This window comes from Vombatus ursinus, unplaced genomic scaffold, assembly GCF_900497805.2.
Source record: "Vombatus ursinus unplaced genomic scaffold, bare-nosed wombat genome assembly UNPS02000749.1, whole genome shotgun sequence".
In the NCBI taxonomy this organism is placed as follows: Eukaryota; Metazoa; Chordata; class Mammalia; order Diprotodontia; family Vombatidae; genus Vombatus; species Vombatus ursinus.
This window is the reverse complement of record NW_020940527.1, coordinates 13,856,877-13,881,153: the sequence shown is the minus strand read 5'-3', so window position 1 is coordinate 13,881,153 and position 24,277 is coordinate 13,856,877. Positions and strand designations below refer to the sequence as shown.

Below are 24,277 nucleotides of genomic sequence, written 5' to 3'. Positions count from 1 at the left end.
CAAAATTGTATTTCATCCCCTTTCTGTCCACATACCCACCCCCTTCACTCCAGTCAATCTGAGGCCCCTTTAGAATCGCCATCAACAACTTGGACAAATAATAATGAGATGGTTCCATCAATAAGTCCCCCTCTCCTTTTTCATTCCCCTCTCCCACTTTCTCTGCCATTCTTTCTTGTTTTCTCTCTTACTTTATTTCCTCCTATTTTCCTCAAATCCCTCCAGTTTATAAGATAAAAATCAAAATCAAGACTAGTGAGACCATCAGAGACCTAAATCCCCTCAAGATGTCAGTATACTCATCTATGAAATGAGGAGATTGGACTACATGGTTTCTAAGGTCCCTTCCAGCTCTAAATCCTATGATCCCATAACCCTGAATGAAATAAGGAAAATTGGGTCAGGGCCCCTGCTTTACTAAACTTATCCTAGGGGGCTTGAAACCTGTCAGCTGAGTAGCCGGGGTAATGCAAATGTCTTGTTTCTGAGGGAATCTTTGTTCTTTTAGTTGTTTACTTTCTCCCAAAGGGCTGAGGTCCTGGGGTTACATGATGGTCTAGCCCTTCAGGAATGATGAGACAATAGGCGTGTGGGGAATTCCATCGTTCTGAAGCCAAGTGAAGTGACACATTCATATGTCTCCTAGGAACAATAGGCAATGTGTTTTTGGTCTTGTATGTTGATTGGCTCATTGTTCTCTCTCTTAATTTTTTTTCTTTTTATTATTATCATCAACAACCACCTCATCACATAAAGAACTAAAAAAATATTGTGTATGAAAAGACTATTGTCTTCATAACCCCAGTGCCTAACACGGTCACTGGCATAAACTGTGTGCTTAATTGTTGATTATTTGTAGATTCCCTTATGGATTCCCAGACCTCTAAATCATTCCACATAATTTTTAAGTATACAAAAAGCACCGGGTAGTAACAAATTGTCCCATGTTGTTCAGTACGTTCTTTTGGACACAGACCATTCCTGTCTCATTGCCTTCTCCTAAACAACAAGGTTGGGCAGCAAGTTGGCATAGTGGATAGAGTGCCTGTCTGGAGTCAGGAAGACTCAACTTTCTGAGTTCAAATCTGTGACAGCCATGTTGATCTGGAGCAAGGAGAAAACTGCAGGCCTGGGCTGTTGCCTGGTAGGATTTAACCTGAGGGTACTATAGGTTGTATGGCATGGCCTAAGTGGTATGAAGTGAGCATATGAGAGAGACCAAGGGAGGCCTCTTGCTCCCAAATTCCTTCCTCACTGAAATTCTATCATTAGACTTTCCTCTAAATAGAGTCTAATTTGAAGGCAAAGACAACCTTCTACATTATTATACCATCTTCTCTTCTTCCCTCCTCCCTAGCTTGTACAAAAGCCAGAGGTGCCTAGTAGAGTAGTACAATTCTGGATATACATTCAAAACTAAAGAATGCTTTTTGAATGAATGAACAATGTGGAGGCCAAAAAATAAACCTTCGAGTATGGTAGAAATGGTACTGGAATTTGAGTCAGCAGAGTCCTGGGTTCAAATTCTATTTCTGACAGTAGCTATGTGACTGTGGGCAAGTCACTTAATATCTCTGAGTATCTTTTCCTTTATCTGTAAAATTGGGACAATGATTAGTATTTACCTCACAGGATTGTTTTAAGGATCAAATTAGATATTTGTATTGAAAGTGCTTTGTAAACCTTAAAGTACCATGTAAATGTCAGCTGTTTTTATTTCTAAACATGGACAGAATGAAATTAGAAATCTCCTTTTTAGAGTCCTTTAAGAGAAGCATCATCATCCATCCTATAAGGAAGGGCAGGATTACAGTATTTATAGCTTGAAGAGACCTTAAATATCATATAATCCAACCTCCTCATTTTATAAATGTAAAAATTGACTCAAAAAGGTTAATTAGTAAGTAACATGGCAGGGTCTTTAACCCAGGTCTTCCAAGTCCAAATCCAATTATCTTTTCATGCACTGTCTCAGTATAGGTGCAGCCTCATTAAAAGCATAAAAATGTGCAGGATCACCTATAGATGAAAACATGATTTTATTTAAGAAAGAGATACAGCTTCATATGGTTTCTTTAAAGCATTGTATAAAATATCCCAAGGAACAGTACTATGATCTATTTAAGTATCATTAGCTCTCTTTACATGCAGGAAATAGTCCAAGAACTATAACCCTGTTTCCTCCTCTAACCTACACACCTGCTGATTTCCTTGCTTTTAATTCTGACTTCAGTATCTCCCAAGGATCACATAGTTAGTAGGGGAACAAGGACCAGAATTCAGGTATTGTGATTAAAACTGTTTATGAGCAAGTCTTGAAACCTGTAGGCCTTGAGCATATATTGTTTCTTTTGGAGACACTGAGAAGTGGGAGGTATTGAAAGACCATGAGCCATCCTAAATCCTCTTCAATATCTATGAGCCCTTTGTGTGGCATCAGAACAAATTTCCAGTAAATGCTAGCCACCCTGTGTATGTGTAGTGAATCACTCATGAGAACAGGTCAGCAGAGGCCACAATCCCATTAGCCCAAAGCATCTGTCACATCGGACTCCTCCATGGGATTGCATGGCCCTTTCTTGACTCTGTTTCTTTTTCTAAATGGTCCTGGCATATCTGATAGAAATGGGAAAGGAGGGCCCTGGGAATTGGCTTACCAGGAACTTTTTGGAGTTCAATTTTAAAGCTGCCATTGTTGATGGACTTTTAAAAATTGAGTTGTAATGAAATGATAGCTGCAAAGGGTGTCTCTTTTCCTGGAGCACTGGACCTGGAATCAGAAGACCTGGGTTCCAATCTAAGTTTTGCAAACACTTGCCCTTTCCTTAGGTGAATCATTTCATCTCTCTATGTCCAAGTTTGATTTTTCACAAGATGAGGGTACCAGATTAGATGATCTTTGTAAATTGTTTCTCATTGTTTCGTAGCGATGAGCTTTTTTTAAATAGAAATCAGGCGAGAGCTTTGAGAAAGTCTTTTGACCTTTTGTGATAGCCACATGCCTTAGGGAAGGAGTCTGGGTTTCTTATAATCCATTCTATCCTTGGATACAGTGATTCTAAAACCAGTGCTAACTGGTAGACTTAATAGAATATAGAAAGGAATATTATCCCCTGAAAATTTACCCTATGATTGCCATGCACAAAGCATAATAATTTATACAGAACCTACCATTTGGGGAATTTATAATCCCAGTGAAGGGTTTCCCAGGTTTTTTTTAGTATGAAGACTAATTTATAACATTAAAATTTTTTTTCAGACCCCTCCAACATAATAGTAGTTTCATTCTTAGAATCTACTGAATGATAAAATACATAATGAGTTTTGCCTGACTATGCATATTTGTTACAAGAGTACTTCTTTTCTTTTTCAATGGAGGGCAAGGGAGGTAGGAAGGAATAGGCTTTTGTTAATTATAAAAATTGGCAAAAGAATAAACATAATGACAGAAAGCTACTATTAATTATATAATATTTCTCTATTAGTTTATAATTCCTTAATCTTAGGAGCATGTGAAAAATAATAACAATAATACTTCTATGTGCAAGCCACATTATTCAGTCTACAGAGGGTATAACTGTTCATTCTCTATGTCCTCTGTGATGTCATTATCTATTACCCCTAACTGTTGGTTTCCCCCAATGCTCTGTCTTGGGACCTCTTCTCTCTCCACATTCTTTCTTGGTGAACTCATTAGCTACCGTCATTTAATCGTGCTGCTGACTCACAGACCTTTATTTCTAGCCTTACCAGTTTCACCAACACAAACAACCTAATGGACATTTTGAATTAGATGTCCCACAGGCATTTTAAACTCAACATGCGCTTATCAGAACTCATTATATCTCTTCCCACAACTCTCCTCTCTTTATTTTCTCTTCTATTTCTATTGAGGGCACCCCTATACTTCCAGTCTCCCTGATTCACAATGTTGGTATCATCCTTAACTCTTGATGTTCACTCACTTCATGTTTCTAATCAGTTGCCAATTCTTATTGTTTCTATCATCACATTTCCCTCATACATCCTCTTCTCTCCACTTCCCATTACCACCCTCTTTAGGTCCTTATTACTTTTTCCTGGATTTCTAATTAGACTCCCTGACTCCAATTCATCCTTCACAAAGTTGACAAACTAATTTTCCTAGAGCCCAAGTCTGACCGTGTCACTCTCCTAAATTCTGTTAGCTCTCTATTACCTCCATAATCAAATCGATATTCCTCTATTTGTCATTTAAAACCCTGACCACCTGACCCTAATCTACCTTTCTACCTTTATTACATATCACTTCTTTCTGCCCACACTGCTATCAAACTATCTTAATCTTGTTCTTCATACATGGCATTATCACCTGCCTCTGGGCCTTTCCAGGCTCTCTCTATGCCTAGAATCCCCTCAAAATCCCTGTCTGGTTTTCTTCAAGGAACAGCTCAAGTGCCATTTTTGACATGAGGCCTTTCCTGATCCCTGAGTTGCTGCTGCCATCCCCAATGATTCCCCAGTCACTTATCTATTCACATACTATCTCCACTGGTTAGATTGTAAATTTCTTGAGGGAAGGGACCATTTTTAACTATTGTCTTCATAACCCCAGTGCCCAACACAGTCCCTGGCATAAACTATGTGCTTAATTGTTGATTATTTGTATATTCCCTTACGGATTCCCAGACCTCTAGCAATGATAACTCTGTGGTCCCCAGCTTAAGAATCACTGGTTTAAGATAAATTACATAGATTTAGACATATATTAAGGAAATGCAGACAAGAAAAGCCTTATTGACTCAAGTAGTTCATAGCTCTGTTGAATGTTTACATGAATTAAAAGAGCAGTTGACTAGTAAAGGGCTGTACAGATTCTACTCTATCAGGGTGAATTGTAGGTGAAATTAATAGTTAATAGTGTCTAGTGAACAGCATTCCCATCCAGGTGCATCTGTGAGATAGCCAAGATAAAGAACTGGTTTGGGTTTTGGAAGAGATACGAAGCTTGGGGGTTAAATGACCATTTCTTTTTAGCGTTTGTGATTGCCATGGGGGAGGTCATTGGGTCTACTCCAATATCTCCCTTAGATTTTAGGAAAGCAGATTTAAAATATTCTGAGAAAAAAGAGATATTACCCTATGGCCAGAATCTAAAAACAAGGTCAAGAATGAAATTGATAGTGTAATTACAAAGAATAGAATGAAATGGAAAAGCATTTATTAAGTACTTACTATGTGCAAAGCACTGTGCTAAGTGGTAGGGATATAAATAGAAAATCAAGATGGTCCTCACTCTCAAGGAGGTCACTTTCTAATTAGATAAGACAACACATACCGTCACCAATATAATATAAAAAAACTAAAGTGACTATACAAGGAGGTCTGATGGGTTCAGATGTCTAAAAGATGGGAAAAAAGGCATATAACAAAGAATGAATTCAAAAGAATGGCACAAATCGGTGAGAACAATGGTGGCAAGGCAAACATTAAAGTGCCATATAGTTAGTCATTACTATTATGTCACATTAATAGAAGTTTAATACCCAATAGAACTAGAAGTAGATTTTACTTATAATTATCAGAGAATATAAAAAGAGTATATATGGTTATAATTATCACATATTTAGGTCTCACAAAATAGCATGAAAATACTAAGATTTTTGCCATTTACTTTGTCCATGTCCTCACTTTGAGAAAGCTATCCATCATTATTTATACTAGACCACTTCCTCTAATAGACTATAACTTTTGTCGTTATTGTTTGTCCTTCATTCTCAAAGAGAATCATGACATCAGGGAGGTGATGTCATTACATGCAAATGACTTGGACTTAAGTGAGGGAGAGCTGTGCAAAGTCAACAGACTCACTTTCTCCTCCAGAGCCATCTGGGTCCAGTGGCCAGATAAGGATAAGAACAACTGGAGATGGCCCTGGATGTGGTGGGAGACTTTGGGTTTTTTTAAGCTAAGGTCTTTGACAAGTCTCAGTTTGACTGAGGCAACACCCATTCAGTGATTAAGACTAGGTAAGAAAGGAGGCAAAGAATGGCCTCTTCTACCTAGTCAAAAAAATCAGTCCGAGAGGGGAAGGGTTTCTGGCCAAAACAAAAACAATTGCTATTTACATTAACTCTGAGCCATCAGAACCCAAAAAATGATCAATATAGACTTAGGTTAGGACCTACTGTTGGCCAAGCAGTGAAAGTCAGAGTGATTTAGGTTGAAGGCATGGTCCTTAAAAAAAGAAATCTAGCCTGTAAATCCTAAGATGTATTGTAAGGTCTCAGACATCAAAATTTATATTCCTTTGGACAGAGCACCCCCACAAGTAAGGGTATGATACCCTATGTGGACAGAAGGAGATGGGGGGGTAGATGAAGGAAGGAAGGAAGTAATGAAGGAAGGAAGGAGTTACGTTGCCCAACTGGAACTGGCCAGTTGGGTTCCCAGTGGGGCAGCTACTGCTATTCACAATTTGTTGTTTGTCCTTCTTTTGCAAAGAGGACCATGACATTGGGAAGGTGGTGTTATGATTTGCAAGTGAATTGGATTTGAGTGACACAGGGCTATGTAAAGTCATCAGCCTCAGTCTCTCCTCCTGAGCCATCTGGGTCCAGATGTCTATGGGCTTGTTGGTTTAATTTTAGGGAAAGTTATCTATGTTTGGACCAATAGGATACCTTGAAAGATAAATGAAAATACAAGGCAGAGTGTGATTATTAGGATCATAGACTTAGCTCTATAAGGACCATGAAACTCCCTGAGAAATCACCAGTACCATAATACATGTCTTCTTTCTAGGATGAGTAATACATTTCCTTACATTGGGTGATTTATGCCTGTGGATTTTCCTTATTATTCCTTTACAAATGGAAAAATATACCTAATAATAGTTAGCATTTATATAATATTCAGATATTTGCAAAGTGGCTTACATGTTATTTTATTTGATCCTCACAAAAACCCTATGGAGGAGGTGCTATTATTCTCATTCTACAGATGAGAAAATTGAGGCTGAGAGATGTTAAGTGACTTGCCCAGGGTCACACAGCTAATAAGGGACTGCAACCAGTTTTGAACTAAAGAAGATATGTCTTTGTGATTTCAGGCCTGGTACTCTATCCACTGCCAAACATCAAACCAGAGATCTTTAAATGACACATTATAAAATCTCTCACTTATCTCTTTACACATCCCTTCTGCAGAGTCAGTTGACCACTAGGCAGAAATCTATTGATATATTTGAACATCTATTTGGAACTTTGTATATGTTAACCTATATTATTAACTACAGTTTTATTTATATGTGTAGTCTTATCTACTCGAATAAACTATAAGGTCCCCTGAGGGCAGGTATCACATATGATAAATCCTTTATTCAACCCCGATGATGCCCTAAGCATAACAGCCACTCAATACATACTTAATGATGATGATGGGTTCATAGACTTTAAAGGTAGAAAGTTAGAGATCATCTGATCCAGTGCCCCCATTTGACAAATGATGATGATGATGATGAAGAAGAAGATGAAGGTGATAATGATGCGCTAAAGCAGAGAGTCCCTAGGAGCAGAACCATTTGACTTTAAAAGTCTAAAAAATATTACCACCTTTAAAGATCTCTGACAACTCAATAGCTTTTACCCTGAGGCTAGATCAATATGGCTCAAGTCTGGGTGTCTTACACAGGCAAGAGAGAGATCAGTTGAAAAGAAAACCAGTTGGAGTGTCTAGGATTAAGAGTCCTGGGTTACAAACAATGGCGAAGAAGTTGAATAAGACAAGAAAAAAAAAAAACTATTTAAAGCTCCAAGTTCATCTCACTCCTTTCTTCTTTTTTTTAACCTATCCTACATAAAGGGATTAAATTCATATATCAGTTTGACCTTAAAACTTTCAGTTATACTGCGCACTGCCACCAATATCTCACGAGATCTCAAAGCATTTTTAGCTATAACATCACTGATTGTTCTGATATCCCAAGAGCAGTAAGCTTGTGTGGGTTGGGTGGTTGGGGGAGGAGGGAGGCTGTTCTTCTCACTAAGGCTAAGCACACAACTGGTTGTAATGTCTGTTGTTTTGTTTTAAATTCCCCGACCATCTGTTAGACTGTTCTATATATGTCCAGTTCCTTGATTTCCAAATAATAATGGCTCACACTTATATAGTATAAGACTTCAAGATTGGCAAAGTGGTTTACATACATTATCTTATTTGATTCTCACAACAATCCTGTGAAGTAGATGCTGATATCATTCCCATTTTACAGATGAAGAAACTTAAGGCTTGCCCAGGGATTTGAACTCAGAACTTCTTGACTCCATACCCTCTAGGTCCTGTTTCTGGCCTAGCTTTCATGGCCATCATCTGAGAAGGCCTCCACCCTGTGGAGAAGGAGCCAACCATCCTCACCAACTGACAACCAAATGCCACTCACAGGGCAGGCAAGCCAGCCTAATTGAAACAGCACGTTCCAGGCACATCCAGGTCAAGCCACCACCACCTTGACCACCATCTCCATTCAGACCCTGATGAAGACAGGGTCCTACTTTCATTCTCATTCAGTTCTGCTCTTTCAAGAGATACAGGAGCACTAAAACTCTACAATATTTATAGATAAGAGTTGTGGGCAGATCCAGGTAGGTGGTACGGTGCAAGGTAGGGTTGGACTTGGAGTCAGGAAGATTTGAATCTAGATTCTTCCTTGGTAGCTATGAGACTCTGGTCAAATTACTTAACCTCTCTCAGATTCAATTTCCTCATCTGTAAGATAGGGAAAATAAGGGACAGCTAGGTGGCACAGTGGATAGAGCTCTGGCCTTGGAGTCAGGAGGACCTGAGTTCAAATCCAGCCTCTGACACGTGACACTTACTAGCTATGTGACCCTGGGCAAGTCACTTAACCCTAATTGCCTCGCCAAAAAAAAAGCAAAAAAAAAAAAAAAAAAAGATGGGGAAAATAATAGTACCTACTTCACAGTTGCTGCAAAGATCAAATGAGATAAGGTATATAAAGATCTCTGCAAACCTTGAAGCACTAGATATAAATGCTGGTTACTATTATTATCATCATTATTATTAAAATCATGAAAGGCTTTTTTTATAGATAAAGAACCACTCAGGGAGGAACCAGCTTATCGCTGTGGACACCCTACTTGGAATACTCTTCTTTTCCCTCCATTCCTTCCAGCCAATCCCACCTGGATTAACATTCAAACAAATCCAGTCAGCAAATATTCTGTAAGGTCCCACCATGGGCAAGGCAACACATTAGATGCTGCTGGGAAAAGAAAGAAGAAGACAGCATCTACGTACCTGCCTTCAAGGAGCTTGAAATCTATTCAATAGACCCAGAATCTATGATTTCCTTGGTGTGAAAAATTCTAGTGCCTGTTGATCACTCAGTAGATAAATCTTAGAGAAATGCTTCAAGCTCAGATAAGAAAGTGACTTGTTTTAAGTCACACAAACAGGAAATGTCAGATAGTGTCAGAGGCAGGACTATGAAAAGAGGTGCTTCTGCCTTCAGGCCTAGCTCTCTGTCCATCACCCAGTTGTCTCTAACAATCCAGTATGGGAGATAAAACAAGGGCACTCCTTCCCTGACTACTACTACTACTACTACTACTACTACTACTACTGCTACTACTACTACAACTATTCTGATGACAACAAAGACTACTACAACAACAATAATAATGATAACTAACATTTATATAGCTTTTACTATGTTCTAAGCACTTTGCTAAGCATTTTACAATTATTTGATCCTCATAACAACTTTAGGAGGTAAGTGCTCTTATTATCCCCACTTTACAGATGAAAAAAAAATGAGGCAAATAGAGGTAAAGAGGTTATATTTCCAGAATCACAAGACTAACAGATGTATGAGGTTGAATTTGAACTCAAGCGTTTCTGTCTCCAGGCCCAATATTCTACTCCAGGCCTAGTACTCTCCAGTACTCTACTCTCTCCCCTAACCTTTAAAACACGTATCATCGCTGGTGCCACATATACTTGCATTGGTCTCCATTTGAGGTATCTATGTTTCATTGTCTCAGACAGGCTATAAGCCCTTTGAGGGCAGACACCATGCCATGTATTTCTTTGTGTTCCTGATAGCTTAATGCTTGATGAAGTTGAATTAAATCAAATGTGCCACAATCTATAAAGGAATTAGAACTGACAGTTAGCTGGGTCCTGGGCAGAGAGGCCAGTGTCAGCAGAGGGCAGCAGAGGGCTTCACCTGGTACCCAGTGGTTCTAGCCTTTCATCGTTTGCCCGAGGGAAATTATCTCTCCCTCGTCCCAATAAACCAACAGGCATGTATTGAGTGCCTCCTATGTGTCAGACACAGTGCTAATCACTGGGTACAAAGACACAAAATTAAATTAACCCTGCTCTCAAGGATTTTACAATCCTCTGATCTCAGAGCACTTTGTACTCCTCCTATGTACTTATAATACTCTCATTTTTGTATTTTCCTGTGCACATGGCTTGTTATTTCCTTCTCTGCCTGCTAACCGCCCACACATATGCATACATACGTACATACATACATACATACATACACACACTGGGGAGCTTGGTGAGATAGTGCACATAACAATGGGATCTGGAAAACGACGCCAATTCAACAAGGTGAATGAGAACACATAGAGGAGGAAGTATGAGGTCAAAGAAAGGAAGTCTGAATAAAAGCAGGAAAGCCTGCCTATAAGTTAATGGGAGAGCTGATCAGAGTAAATTTAGGGTACAGACAGGGCTCTGCAGGAGTGAGTGATTTGTAATATGCTTGCCTGGGCCCAGTGGCCCTACTCCCTTGGTTTCTTAAAAGGGCGCTTCCCTGCTAGTCTCTGGTTACTGGTCAAAACCTGATAGAACTGAGCTGAGATGAAATAATAGAATTGAACTCATCACTCTGCACAGAGATGCCTTCACCAATAGGGCTAAGGTTCATAGCACCAAATGCAGTCCGAGTTCTCTGCTTATCCAAGGACTGAGCCAAAACAAGTCCCAGTGAGCCTTTGTCTCTCTTGACATTGACTCTAACTACCAACAACCAATCACTTTCTCTTAGTTGCTCTAAGAAATAATCAGTCACAACTTGTACATTTCTACCTTTCTTTGAAAGACTAAACAGCCCCAACTTTCCCTTTGGGGACATTCAGGGCAAAGTGAAACTTAAGAAAATCTTCACTTTGCAGAGAGAGAGAAATGTCCTTGGTTACCACATGCAGTCTTTCTAAAAGCCTCAGTTGCCAGAATCCTTAACAAATTCATTGAGCATCACACCCTTTTCCTTCCCCCTCTTTGCACCCGCTTTGTTTTACTTTCTCTATGAAGGCCAGAAGCTTAGACCAACAGGTAGAAGACACAAAAAGGAATAACTGGGCATTTAGAAGTCGTATATTAAAAAAAAATTACTTCAGTCCCTGCTCTGATTTTACCTTATTATTATAGTTATTATTGCTTTTGCTAACAACATTGTTATTAACACATTAACAATCACATGTTCTTATTGAACATATTTAGGACCAGCAAGAACCGGACATAACATTTGGTGAGGGGGAAGGGGAAATGTAGAACCAAAAGAATGGAGTAGACACCAGGGGGAATAGCGATTGAAAATAAATAGATAAAGAATCCTGATGAAGACTCAGAGGGATGGATGAGATTATATGTGTGTATGCATATATATAAAGCACTTTGCAAACTTTAAAGCACTAAATCAAGGTAACTATTATTTTTATGCCTTGAAATTGAGTCATTTAAATATAGCTATTTAGTTTGCTTGTGTGCATATTCAAACATGGGTTTCTAGCAACACATTTAATTTTAAAACAATAATAATAATAATTCACACTTGTGTAGCAACTGTAATGTCTACAAAGAACTTTTCTCACAACAACCTTGTAAGGTAGGTGGCAAATTATCCTCATTTTACAGATGAGGAAACTGAGGCTCAGAGAGGTCAAATGATTTGTTCACATTCACACAGCTGGTAACTGGCAAAGCCAGGATAATGGGTTCATCTCCCTCAAAATAGTTGTGATTTGGTGGGTTATGGCTAGGTTTTGATTTTGTTTTGTGCTTTTTTAAAAAAAATTAGGAATGGCCAGAAAGGAGAGTTTGAGAGAATCAACAATAAAACCAATTTACCAATGCACTGAATCTCATTTCAATCAAAGGCACAGGAGATATCCTTTTGTGTTCCTTGGCAAACATTTAACAAAATATGAAAAAACCTATACTGTGATTAGGCCCTGTGTTCAGGGAAAAGAGAATGTGAAATCTTTTCATCTTCATGTAAGATACAGCTATTTCTGCTATCATATTTCCTTCTTTAAATCAATCAGAATTTGGAAACAAACCAGCTCCAAAGAAGGCTCCTGCCTTCATAGTAATGGAAGGGCCTCTAGATTCAGGGCATTTCTCCCCAAATCTTCTGATCTTAAGCCAACTGCTCATCTTACTTCTTTTCTGTAGTTTTCAGACAGCAGAGACTGAACCTACCTAGGTGACTGATAGATTCATGAAAACAGGTGGGAGTTGAAGGGGGAGAGACAATATTAAATTTGGGGAGATCCACTTGTATAGTGTCTAGTGCTTTATTGGGACTCCCCAAAGGCTGATAGATTTAGTCTGAGAATCCCTGTGTTCAGCATAGTGTAGAGGAAATAGCTCTGTTCATGAAGCCTTTTTGCTTTTCTTCGTAACCCAGGTGCTTAGCACAGTATTTGACTCACAGTAAATGATTAATTAATGCTTTCCTGATGCCATGGAGATTCACAGTCCAATCCTAACTTTACTACCAATCATTTCGGGTTCCTTAGATGTAAAATGGGGATAATGGTATTTATGCAACAAAGTCAGAAGGTTGTTGGAAAGATAAAATGAGTGAACCTGGAAGCTTGGATTAGCCATTGAAGCAAAGTCCCAAAGAATTTGGGAAGTAAAGAAATAGGGAACCAGTCAATGCAGGAAAAGGGAAGGGGAGAACCAAGAATCACAGCCTAGCACCTTGTGTATGTGCATGAGCTTGTAAGTGGCTGGGTTTTGGTTTGTTTGTCTCATTTCCCCTTTTTGCTAGTTATTTTAACCTTTTCATATTTTCCTTATAGTTCCTATTGGTGAATCCTTAGAAAACCTATAGAGGAGTTGCATGCTTTTTCTACAGCAACAGGATAGCAGAGTAGTGAGAAATGTATGTTCTTTCCTCTGCCCCAGAAGAGATGAAGCAAGAGACCCTGGAATTAGAGAAGGAATAATGGCCTTTAAAATAAACCTCAGAGAAGTCAGTTCATCAGCCACTAGGGCTCAAAGGTGGCAGGCAGTGGACCACTCAGGAATCCAGCCTAGAATGAAGAGTGGGCCTCAACTCGACCAGATCATATATCCCACGTCAGCATGTGATTCAGCACAGAATTTGGCCTGTGATTATGAATATTTTCATTGACACAGAACCCATTTATTTGCAGTGCAATACCTTTCACTTTGGGGAAGTGTAAAGATTAGTCACTTAACAAATAGCTTTCTGAACTTAAATTAAATGAATTTAATTAGAATAGATGGTCCTAATTGCCAGGCATAGCCCAGATATTAACTCTTTTTAAATAGTATTTTATTTTTTCCAATTACATGTAAAGATAGTTTTCAACATTCACTTTTATAAGATTTTGAGTTCCAAATTTTTTTCTCCCTCCTTCCCTTCCCCCCTCCCCAGGAAGGCAAGCAGTCTGATATAGGCTATGCATGTACAATCATATTAAACATGTTTCCACATTAGTCATGTTGTGAAAGTAGACTCAGAACAAAAGAGAAAAACCATAAGAAAGCAAAAAGAGAGAGAAAATGTTTCTATCTGCATTCATATTCCATAGTTCTTTCTCTGAATATGGATAGTATTTTCCATCATGAGTCCTTTGGAATTGTCTTAGATCATTATATTGCTGAGAAAAGCTAAGTCTATCAAAGTTGGCCATCACACTGTTGCTGTTACTGTGTACAGTGTTCTCCTGGTTCTGCTCACTTCACTCAGCATCAATTCATGTAGGTGTTTCTAGGTTTTTCTGAAATCCACCTGCTCATCATTTCTTATAGCACCATTACATTCATATACTACAATTTGTTCAGCCATTACCCAATTGATGGGCATCCCCTCAATTTCCAATTCTTTGCCACCACAAAAAAGCTGCTATAAATAATTTTGTACGTGTGGGTCCTTTTCCCTTTTTTATGATCTCTTTAGGATACAAAACACCAGTGGTACGAATAGGTAATAGTGACAGAGGTAGCAGCAGCTTCAAAATCTCTTAAGGCAGAGACAGTAAGAGGACCTGGTAAATGGTCAGAAAGGGACAACAGGGTACCCCTGTGCTATCACTGGACACAGGAACAGATTTGGTAACTCCTTTGTCTATACCCACCTCTGGGTCATAGTTCAAAGGCAGAAAGTGCACTTTTGGTTAAGAGGAGCAGTATTACTTTGGGCCCCAAGGGATCAGGGACCCTGATGAACAGCATCATTTTCTGGTTCCAAGAGAGTAAGGGCCTTGATGAGCAGTACTTATTGTAATTCTAAGAGATTGGGGGCCCTTCCTGGGTAAGGAACAGAGTGCAGATCATGAGAGCAGTGACCATACCTCTTCTCAGATCACATCACCTATGAAGCACTGAAAACTTCCAAATTCCCAGAACTGCCTCTAAAAACAGAAGTGCAAAGAAGTCCAAAGCTTGAGATAGATCCCCTACATCCCTCATGCCAAGAACAGAGCTAAACATTAACATGAATTTTAAGTGAAGAAATGAGCAAACAAACAAAGAAGAATCTGCCTATAAAAAACTACCATGGTGATAAGGAAGAATAAGATATAAACTGAGAAGAAGATAATGAAGTCAAAATAGCTACAAGCAAAGCTTAAAAAAAAAAGATGTGAATTGGACACAAGCCCAACAAGAAGTCCTGGAAGAGCTCCAAATGATCTTCAAAATTAAATAAGACTGGTAAAGAAAAAATTAGGTAAAGAAATTAAAGTAGAGGAAGAAATTATGAAAAGATATTTAACAGCTTTGCAAAAGAAGCACAAAAATGCTGAAGAAAATAACACCTGTAAATGGAATTGGACAAATGGAAAAAGTGGTACAAAAATTAACTGGTAAAAATAATTCCTTAAAAATTAGAATTTGGCAAGTGAGAGCTAATGACTCCATATAACCAAAGCAGTAGTTAGGGGAAAATTTATATCTCAAAATATGTACATAAATAGAAAGAGAGAAAAAAACTGTATATCACCAACAAAGTACCAAAATTGAAATCCTGAACATCAAAGGAGAGATTAATAAAAATGAAAGTTAAAAAAAAATTGAACATTGAACAAACAAAACAATTTATTCATTAAATAAAACTATGAGCTGGTTTTATGAAAAAAATAAAATAGATAAACCATTGGTTAATTTGATTTTAAAAAAAGAAAAGAAAAAACAAATTGTTAATATCAAAAATGAAAAGTGTGAACACCACCAATTAAGATGAATTAAAACAATTATTGGGAGTTATTTGCCCTATTATATGCCATAAATCTAGCAATTTAAGTGAAATGGATTGATATTTATTAAAAAAAATAGCTTCCCAGATTAATAGAAAAGCAAACATAATACTTAACCCCATATTAGAAAAAGAAATTGAATATTCCATCAATGAGTTCCCTAAGAAAAAATCTCAGGACCAGAAGGACTCACAAGTGAATTCTACCAAACATTTGAGGAACAATTATTCCCAATGCTACATAAGCTATTTGAAAAAATAGATAAAAAAGTCCTGCCAAATTCCTTTTATGACACAGATATGATTTTGATAACTAAACCAGAGTGAGCAAAAACAGAGAAAGAAAACTATTGACCAATTTCCTTAATGAATATTGATGCAAAATTTTTAAATAAAATGTTAGCAAGGAGATTATATCAATATATCACAAAATCATAAACTGTGACCAGGTGAGATTTATATCATGAACAGAAGGCTGGTTCAGTATAAAGAAAACTATCAGCATAACTGTCCATATCAATAACAAAACCAATAAAAAACAAATAAGCATTTCAATAAATGCAGAAAAAGCCTTTAACAAACAACAATATCATTTCTATTAAAAAACACTAGAAAATATAAGAATCAATGGAGTCTTCCTTTAAATGATAAGTAGCATCTATTTAAAACTAAGAGCAAGCACTTTCTCTAACAGGAATAAACTTTAAGCCTTCCCAATAAAATCAGGGGTGAAGTATGATGTTCATTATCACCACTATTTTTCGATTTGTTGTTCAGTGATTTTCAGTCATGTCCAACTTTTTGTGACTCTTTTTGGGGTTTTTTTGGGCAAAGATACTAGAGAGATTTGCCATTTCTTTCTTCACTCATTTTATGGTTGAGGAACTAAGGTGAAAAAGTTAAGTGACTTGTTCAGGGTCACACAGCTAGTAAGTGTCTGAGGCTAGATTGGAACTTCAGGCCTGGCACTCTATCCACTGTGCAACCTAGCTGCCCCTATTATTCAATATTGTACTAGAAATGCTAGCTATAACAATAAGACAAGAAAAACAAAGAATAAAAAAGTTAATGGAGAAACAAAACTATCACTCTTTGTAGATGATATTATAGTATATTTATAGAACTTTAGAGAACCAATTAAAAAACTAGTTGAAACAATTATCAACCTCAGCAAAGTTGCAGAATACAAAATAAATTCACATAGATCATCAGCATTTCTATATACTCCCCAAAAAAATCAGCAGGAAGAGATAGAAAGAGAAATTCCATTTAAAATAACTGTAGACAATATAAAATACTTGGGAATCTATCTACCATGACAAACCTAGGGATTATATCAACACAGCTACTTTTAGTAGCTTTTTACATCAAGACAGATATAAACAATTGGAGAAATATGAATTACTCAAGGATAGGAAAAGCCAATATAATAAAAATGACATTTCTACCTAAGTTAATTTTCTTATTTAGTGCCATACCAATCACACTATCAAAAATTATTTTATAAAACTAGGAAAAAATAATCACAAAATTCATCAGAAACAACAGAAAGCCTAGAACACCAAGGGAATCAATGAAAAATAAATAAGGAAGGCATTTTAGTAGTTCCAAATTTCAAATTACATTACAAAGTGATGATCATGAAAACAATCTGTTTGTTGTTTTTGTTGTTGTTGTTGTTGTTGTTGTTCAGTTGCTTCAGTTGTGTCCTATTCTCCATGACCCCATTTGGAATTTTCTTCAAAGATATTGGAGTGATATCTCAAAGACATCAAAAAAAGGGAATAGGACCTATTTGTACAAAAATATTTATAGCAGCTCTTTTTGTGGTGGCTAAGAATTGGGAATCAAGAAGATGCCCATCAATTGGAGAATGGCTAAACAAGCTGTGGCATATGATTATAATGTATTATTGTACTGCAAGAAATGACAGGCAGGGTAATTTCAGAAACACCTGGAAAGACCTATATGAACTGATACAAAATGAAATGAGCAGAACCAGGAGAACATTGTACATAGTAACAACAATATTGTATGATAAAGAAATATGACTGACTTAGCTATTCTCAGCAATACAATGATCCAAGATAATCGCAAAAGATTCATGATGAAAAATGCTATCTGCCTCCAGAGAAAGAACTTGTATTCTCTTAATAGAAACTGAAACACACAATTTTTTCTTCCTTTTTTTGTTTGAGTTTTCTTACATAAAATAACTAAATATGGAAATGTATTACATGATTGTACATGTATAATCTGTATAAAATTACTTCTCTCAGGGAGGGGGAGGGATGAGGAGGAACAAAATTTGGAAGTCAACATATTTAAAAAATTATTATTGTGGGCAGGTTGGTGGCACAGTGGATAAAGTACTGGCCCTGGAGTCAGGAGAACTTGAGATCAAATCCAGGCTCAGAAACATAGCACTTACTAGCTGTTTGACTCTGGGCAAGTCACTTAACCCCAATTGCCTTGCCCAAAAAAATAAAATGATTGTTAATTTTTTACACATTATTGTGAAATATGCAATGAAATTAAAAAATAAAATAAAAATAACTTGGATGCATAACTCTATTTTTTTTACTATGTTGGTTTCAGCCTATCCATCCAAACACCATCACCCTAGCTTTGTGGACTCCACATGCAACCACCTTACCCTTTGTGACATTGCTGTCATCAAATAAAAATTTGAGGCTGGCATTTTCAATACCAAAACTTGATCCCATGGCAAAGTATCACCCAGACACCCTTAATGAATTGATACAAACAACTAGGTTTATGTTTTATCAGAGATTTGGATCACAACCATGAATTTGCCTTTTTTAAAAATAACAAAAATTAAATTCTTAATCTAACTAGCTAAATTTGACAGTATTATTGAATCTACTCATTAAAAAAAACTATATTTAAATAGATACCTATGGGATGATAGTAGTCATGGGAATAGAGGAACTAAGAAATCATGGAATTCAAAGCCAATAAGGATTGACATCAAGCAGACTGAGTTCAGTATTGAGCTTATTGGGAGGAAGAACATTGACTTAGAAATACATCAATGAAAGCAAACAAAGATCAGGAAAAGTTATGGTAAATTTGAAGCAGGAGAAGTAGTTACTGAGATAGTGAGAGGGTCTGAATGTAGCCATGGTGAGCAACGAGTATGCCATCTCCTCCTCTTAGCCCGGTATGATGGAGAATCTGATGGAGGCTTCCATCCTTGAAGAGAGTACCCAGAGAAAACTAAGCTTCAGTGAGTATCAGAAGTTAAAGGAATTGAGAAAAAAGAAATTGAGGATGAAAAAGAGTTAGTTAGCAACAGAGGAACGTTTCAGAAAGAAGGGAAATGGAGGGCAGAGGATGATAGGATAGAAAGAGGACTAAGGCTGAGTTGGATAGGTAGGGGGGAAGAAAGAGTTCCTTCTTCTCTCCCACTCTTCTCCTCACCTCAACTACTAGGATTCTTATTCTCTTGCACTCTCCTGGGGCTTTCATCCCTCCAAATACCTATGGGGATGCATGGCAGGGTATTGTCTACACCATGGGATGTGGAGATAACAGAAGATGCTGTCATCTTAGACAAAACCATAACTACTCCCCTTAGTTACACCTCTTTCAGTAGAACAGTATTAACTTCTGAAGCTTTGGCACTTTTACATATTGAAAAGAAAGTCAGACATTTCAGGTACTCTTCTACCCCTTCATTAGTTGAGAATTTTGCCATCAATCCACTTTTGCTCATATCTAGAAATAGAGACAAATATATTAAATTGTTCCTTCGAAAAATTAAAAACATTCCTACCATGAAACCAAGGGGCGATGGATTTGGTGTTTCTCTCAAAGCCAGCCCGGCGGGGCAATTGCTCTTCCTTAAACCAGCGAATGATGACATCTCTAGAGACTGGACGAAGGGGCCGTTCCCAGGCCCTGAAAAAAAAAAAGAGAGAGATAGACATCAATATGGAGCATAGGGCATTCACTGAGAATCAACAAACCTCACTGAACTCTAATTTGGGGTCATAGAACAAAGTAAAAGCAGAAATTTTTTCCAAACACAAAAAAAAATCCCCAAAATACTTTCATTGTGATTGGAAAATATTAAGGATTAGCATTCCAAATGATTCACCTCTCTCCTTGCTATTATTGCTATTTACCCTACTTCTCCAATTTTGCACTGACTGCAATGGAGGGAGGCAAGATAGAACTAAAAACATATTGGGTCAATGAATGTAATTAACTATTACTGTACTGTTAAAAAAATTAACATGATGAATGAAGAGAAGCATGAGAAAAAATATGTGAACTGATGCAAAGTGAATAAGCAGAACCAGGAATCCATATATACAATGATGACAACAATATAGATGAAAAACTACAACTACCAGAGATGAGAAGATGCACCTCTCTGTCTTCATTGGAGAAGTGGGAGACTATGGGAATGGAATATTGCATATATTGATATGTTGGGGTTTTTATTCTTTTCTCTTTTATTTTATTTTGTTACAAGGGATTTTCTAAGTGAGGGAGAGAAGGAGTATATATGGAAATGAAGATGATAGAAAAAACAAAACATACCAAAAAAGTAGATAAGTGAATGAGTAAATGAAGAAAGAAATAAACAAACATCAAGTTTAACTCTTAGAAGGGCAAATCACAGTAAAGATTCAAGGAATGAATGAGATATTCTTATGAACTGTTGCTGAACAAGGGAAACAAAGCTTGTAGAATAGTGAACATGATGATTGCTATTATGTCATTGAAAATAATGGTAAAAGGTAATTGAACTAAGGTTAGATGCAATGGGGGACGGGGAAGTCTTGGTGTAGAATGCAGCATATGCTGTCATTAGATGTAGTTGCTGTGCCAACTTTACTAAAACAATTTCTCATTTGTTGCAAGAAAGGATTCTCAGGTCAGCTAGGTGGCTCAGTGGATAGAGCACTGGCCCTGGAGTCAGGAGGACCTGTGTTCAAATTTGACCTCAGGCACTTGACACTAGCTGTGTGACTTTGGGCAAGTCAATTAATCCCATTGCCTACAAAAAGAAAAGAGAAAAGAAAAGAAAAGGATTCTCTTGGTGGGCAGGTAAAATATATTATGAAATAACTAAGATGTAAAAAACAAAAGGCATCAATAAAACTTTATTAAAAAAAGAATAGAGGACTGATTTATTAAAAAAAAACTTTATTGCACACCATCCCACCCTGTCTAACCTCCTTGCTTTTCTCTACCAAGAAAAACATAATCTTTATCAATTATGTTTCACATAACAAAATTAGAGTTGGAAATGGGAGACAGGAAAGGAAATCAAGAGATTCTCCCCCATCCAACAATGGCTGTGGTGTACTTAGAACAGCATATTGCCTTGAGGAAGGATCTCCCAAAGGAAAATAAAAAAAAGATAAGGAAACCATAATGTACTTGAGTGAAGAAATATTTGAGTAATATTGAAAAGGTTGAGGGGGAAGGGCTAAGGACCAGCATCTAGCACCATGTCATAATATCACATTCTTCTCAAAACCTCTAGTCAGCCCCAGGGAGGAGGGGGAAATCACCAATGCTCTACTAAATATGGCGCTCTGTAGCCAGCAACCTAATTTAGTGAGAGGTGAGACTTTGCTATCCGGTCTTACAGCTACTTGTCTTCAGGATTTACTGCCTTCATTAGTGTTTCTATTCTTCTGTCTCCATGAAGGCCAAATGATTTAAGCATCTCACAAAAATAAAAATAATGAGAAAGACTGCTCAGACAGGTGGCCCGTCAGCAGCCTGGCAAGGTCCAAGAGCCTGCTATCCCTTCAGATGGCTCACTTTGATTCTTCATCAAGCTAGGAATTTCAGTTCACTTTAGCAGTGAGTTTCAGCAACTCAGTCCAGCTGGTCAAAGAGATTATTCGTCAAAGCCAAACACTTCTGAACAGAGAGAGACACACGTTCCTCTGAGTTTACTCCCCAGTTACACATCACAGCTACAGTGACTGACACTGGCAAGATGGAGCAGATGGGGGTGGGGAATGATAAAGGAACTGTCCAGTCTTCATTGCCAGGACTCTAAATTCTAATTCCATATACTGGCTGAACTGTCTTGGTCATCACATTTGTGTAATTGTCCTAATATCCCAGAGGAGTTTTTGATAACTATACAAAAGCTACCCTACAGCTAGGTCTGCATATGTTCCATTAGGGCATTTCGTGTGTATTTGGAAGACAGATGAAGGATCAGCTTTTATTAAGAACTCAAAAGATACCAGAACCTTTCTGGGAAAAACTCTGACTTGCAATGGATACACTAGAGCTTGATACATTTCAAAAAATAGTTTCCATAAGCAATGAGGTACTTATTTCTAGACTATTGGACCATATCTTACATTATTATAAGGCTTACTTTTAACTGTAGCCAGTTTGTCTCTCATATTATTTATTCCCCAGTCCAAAATGTTAATGGAAGGCTGTCTTCTGAAAGAGTCTTCAGTTTTTAGCTGACATAGACTGTGAATGGCGCATACCAAAACAATACTTTCTTTGAAAGAAGGATACTTTTAATCTTTACCTCTGACAAATCTTTTCATCTCCAATATTTCAACTTAAAAGCAAAGATTTTGGAAATCCATAGAAAGTAAAATACGTGAGTGACATATTTTAAGAAGTAACAATGGATTCAATCAACAACAAATTCACTTCAATTGTCTCTCCATATGATCATGTTTCCCCTACTAGAATTAAGCACCTTAAGGATAGGAGCTATTTTGTTTTGGCCTTTGTATGCCTGTCACTTAGCAAAGTGCCTGGCACAAGTAAGGTCTTAATGAATGCTAGTTTAATTAATTGATCGACTGATACCTACCTAACAGGCACAAGGAGGGACTTTGGCGGAGTGGGGCTAGGATGGTAGTTATTGAGCTTTGCCTCCTGCTCATTGTACAAGCCAATTTCTTGGAACATGTTGCTGAGTCCAGCAACTGTCCCTTTCTGAATTGCTCGAAGTGAGTGCCGACGGTACTCATCCCGAGCTCTCTGAGCTTTCCGTCTCCGTTCTTCATCTGCAGCTTTAGAACGGCGTACTGAAAAAGAGAAAAGAGGGTAGGGAAAAGAGATGTTCAAAAATAGTGAATCAATAAACAAATATTTATTGAGTGCCTATATTCAAGAGTTAAGGATGCTGTGGTACTGAAGAGGGAATTATGTACATATATATATATATATATATATATATATATATATAATTGTTCCCTTTGGAAAAGATTTCCTTCACAGTTCAGTAGCATTGTAAAGGAAGTAGATGTAGAAGTAGCCTCAAAGCTAGTCAATGTTGATTGGCTGTTCAAGAGAATGGGTTGGGAACTCTGCTTACAGCCATGTGAACAAAGAGTCAGTGGCTGTGCCGAAAATGTGTCCTGGGTATACATTCACATGAAACTAGAGGGACTTGGTGCTGTTGAATGTGTGAACAGATCTATGGCATGGAAGATCCGAAACATGGAACACCCATACCACAAATAAGTCAAGTGCCTCAGATTTGCAAAACTGGGAGTCATAAAAAAAAAGCACATGTAGACAGTGTAGCAACCTGGTTGCATGCAGGTAGTCAAGGAGTGGGAAAGGTCAACAACCTCTTTCAAAATTCTCCAACCAGACCCTGTCATATGCATAAACCACAGGTGACATCATGGAAATATAGAGGAGTTATAGGAGCAAAAAGGAATTTCCTCCTTTATGTCCGATAAGAATTTAGAATGAATGACCCAAAATACAGACTTAATGCTTAAGAGCTTTTATAGATAGCTGGCTAGGAATATCTGGCCGGGTTCTGCATAACAAAAAGAGCTAAAATAGTCCCCTGGGACTTCAAGCTAAAAACCAAAAGACCTTTACCCTCATGGTAAAGAAGATACAAAATATCCAAACACTAGTAGGCAGCAATGGGTTATAGCAGTAGCTCTATAGGGATACCCAGCATAGTTTGGACAAACCCAGCAGAAAGCAACAAAAAAAACAGTATGATTAAATCACCATTAGACATTGGAGGTTCTTTAGTTTCAGAGGTGTAAATTGCCTTGGCCTTGCATGCTCCCTACATAATGCATACTCTCTGGGCACATATGTTCCTATATATGTCTTCTCCCCTACTTGTGAAAGGGCAACCTGTTGAAAAGTGTTCCCTTATGGGTATGTGAGGAATTTTTCTTGTCCTAGTTAATGCCTGCTCCAAACACCATGTAATAGGAACCAATACAATGAAAACAATGATGAAAATCTGTAAAACTAAATTTCACCCAGCACAGTAGGATATATCTTTATGGTATCAGTAGAGTGAGTTTCTGGTTGGCAGAAAATTGGGTTGCTTAGGGCACTGGGTGACATAACAGTTATATCAGCCCTAAGACTATATACTAATGTTCTGGTTCTCCATTGAATTGAACACATCTGCTTCCCCTACTCCCACCAGAAAGGAAATCTCCTAAGAAGGGGCTTACCTATACCTCCTCTCCTCCTACCAACTCTTATAATATCCCAAGTGCATTCTCTACTCTCTCATCCTTTATTCCAGTTTTGGATGAGGAGGAGGCCCTCCTCCTTGTCAAAGCCAAGACCTCTATTTGAATTCTTGACCCCATCCCCTCCTCTCTCTTTCATTAGATTGCTTATACAATAGCTCCGCACAAAATTCTCACTCTACTTCTTATCTGCAGGTGCTTTCTTCCTATAAACATGCCAAGGTCTCCTTCAAAAATATAAAAAAAAAACCTTTAT

At 37.7% G+C, this 24,277-nt stretch overlaps 1 protein-coding gene across 1 annotated transcript in view; it reads right to left on the bottom strand.

The window, feature by feature from the left end:
* The window catches only part of SH2D4B (SH2 domain containing 4B), a 192,460-nt gene that overhangs the window by 58,789 nt on the left and 109,394 nt on the right, over positions 1-24,277 (bottom strand). Inside the window, exons 5-6 of the mRNA XM_027861213.1 lie at positions 22,371-22,587; positions 19,329-19,453 (exon numbers count right to left, since the gene is read on the bottom strand). Coding sequence (XP_027717014.1) covers positions 19,329-19,453; positions 22,371-22,587 — 342 coding nt within the window. The remainder of the gene's footprint in view (positions 1-19,328; positions 19,454-22,370; positions 22,588-24,277) is intronic.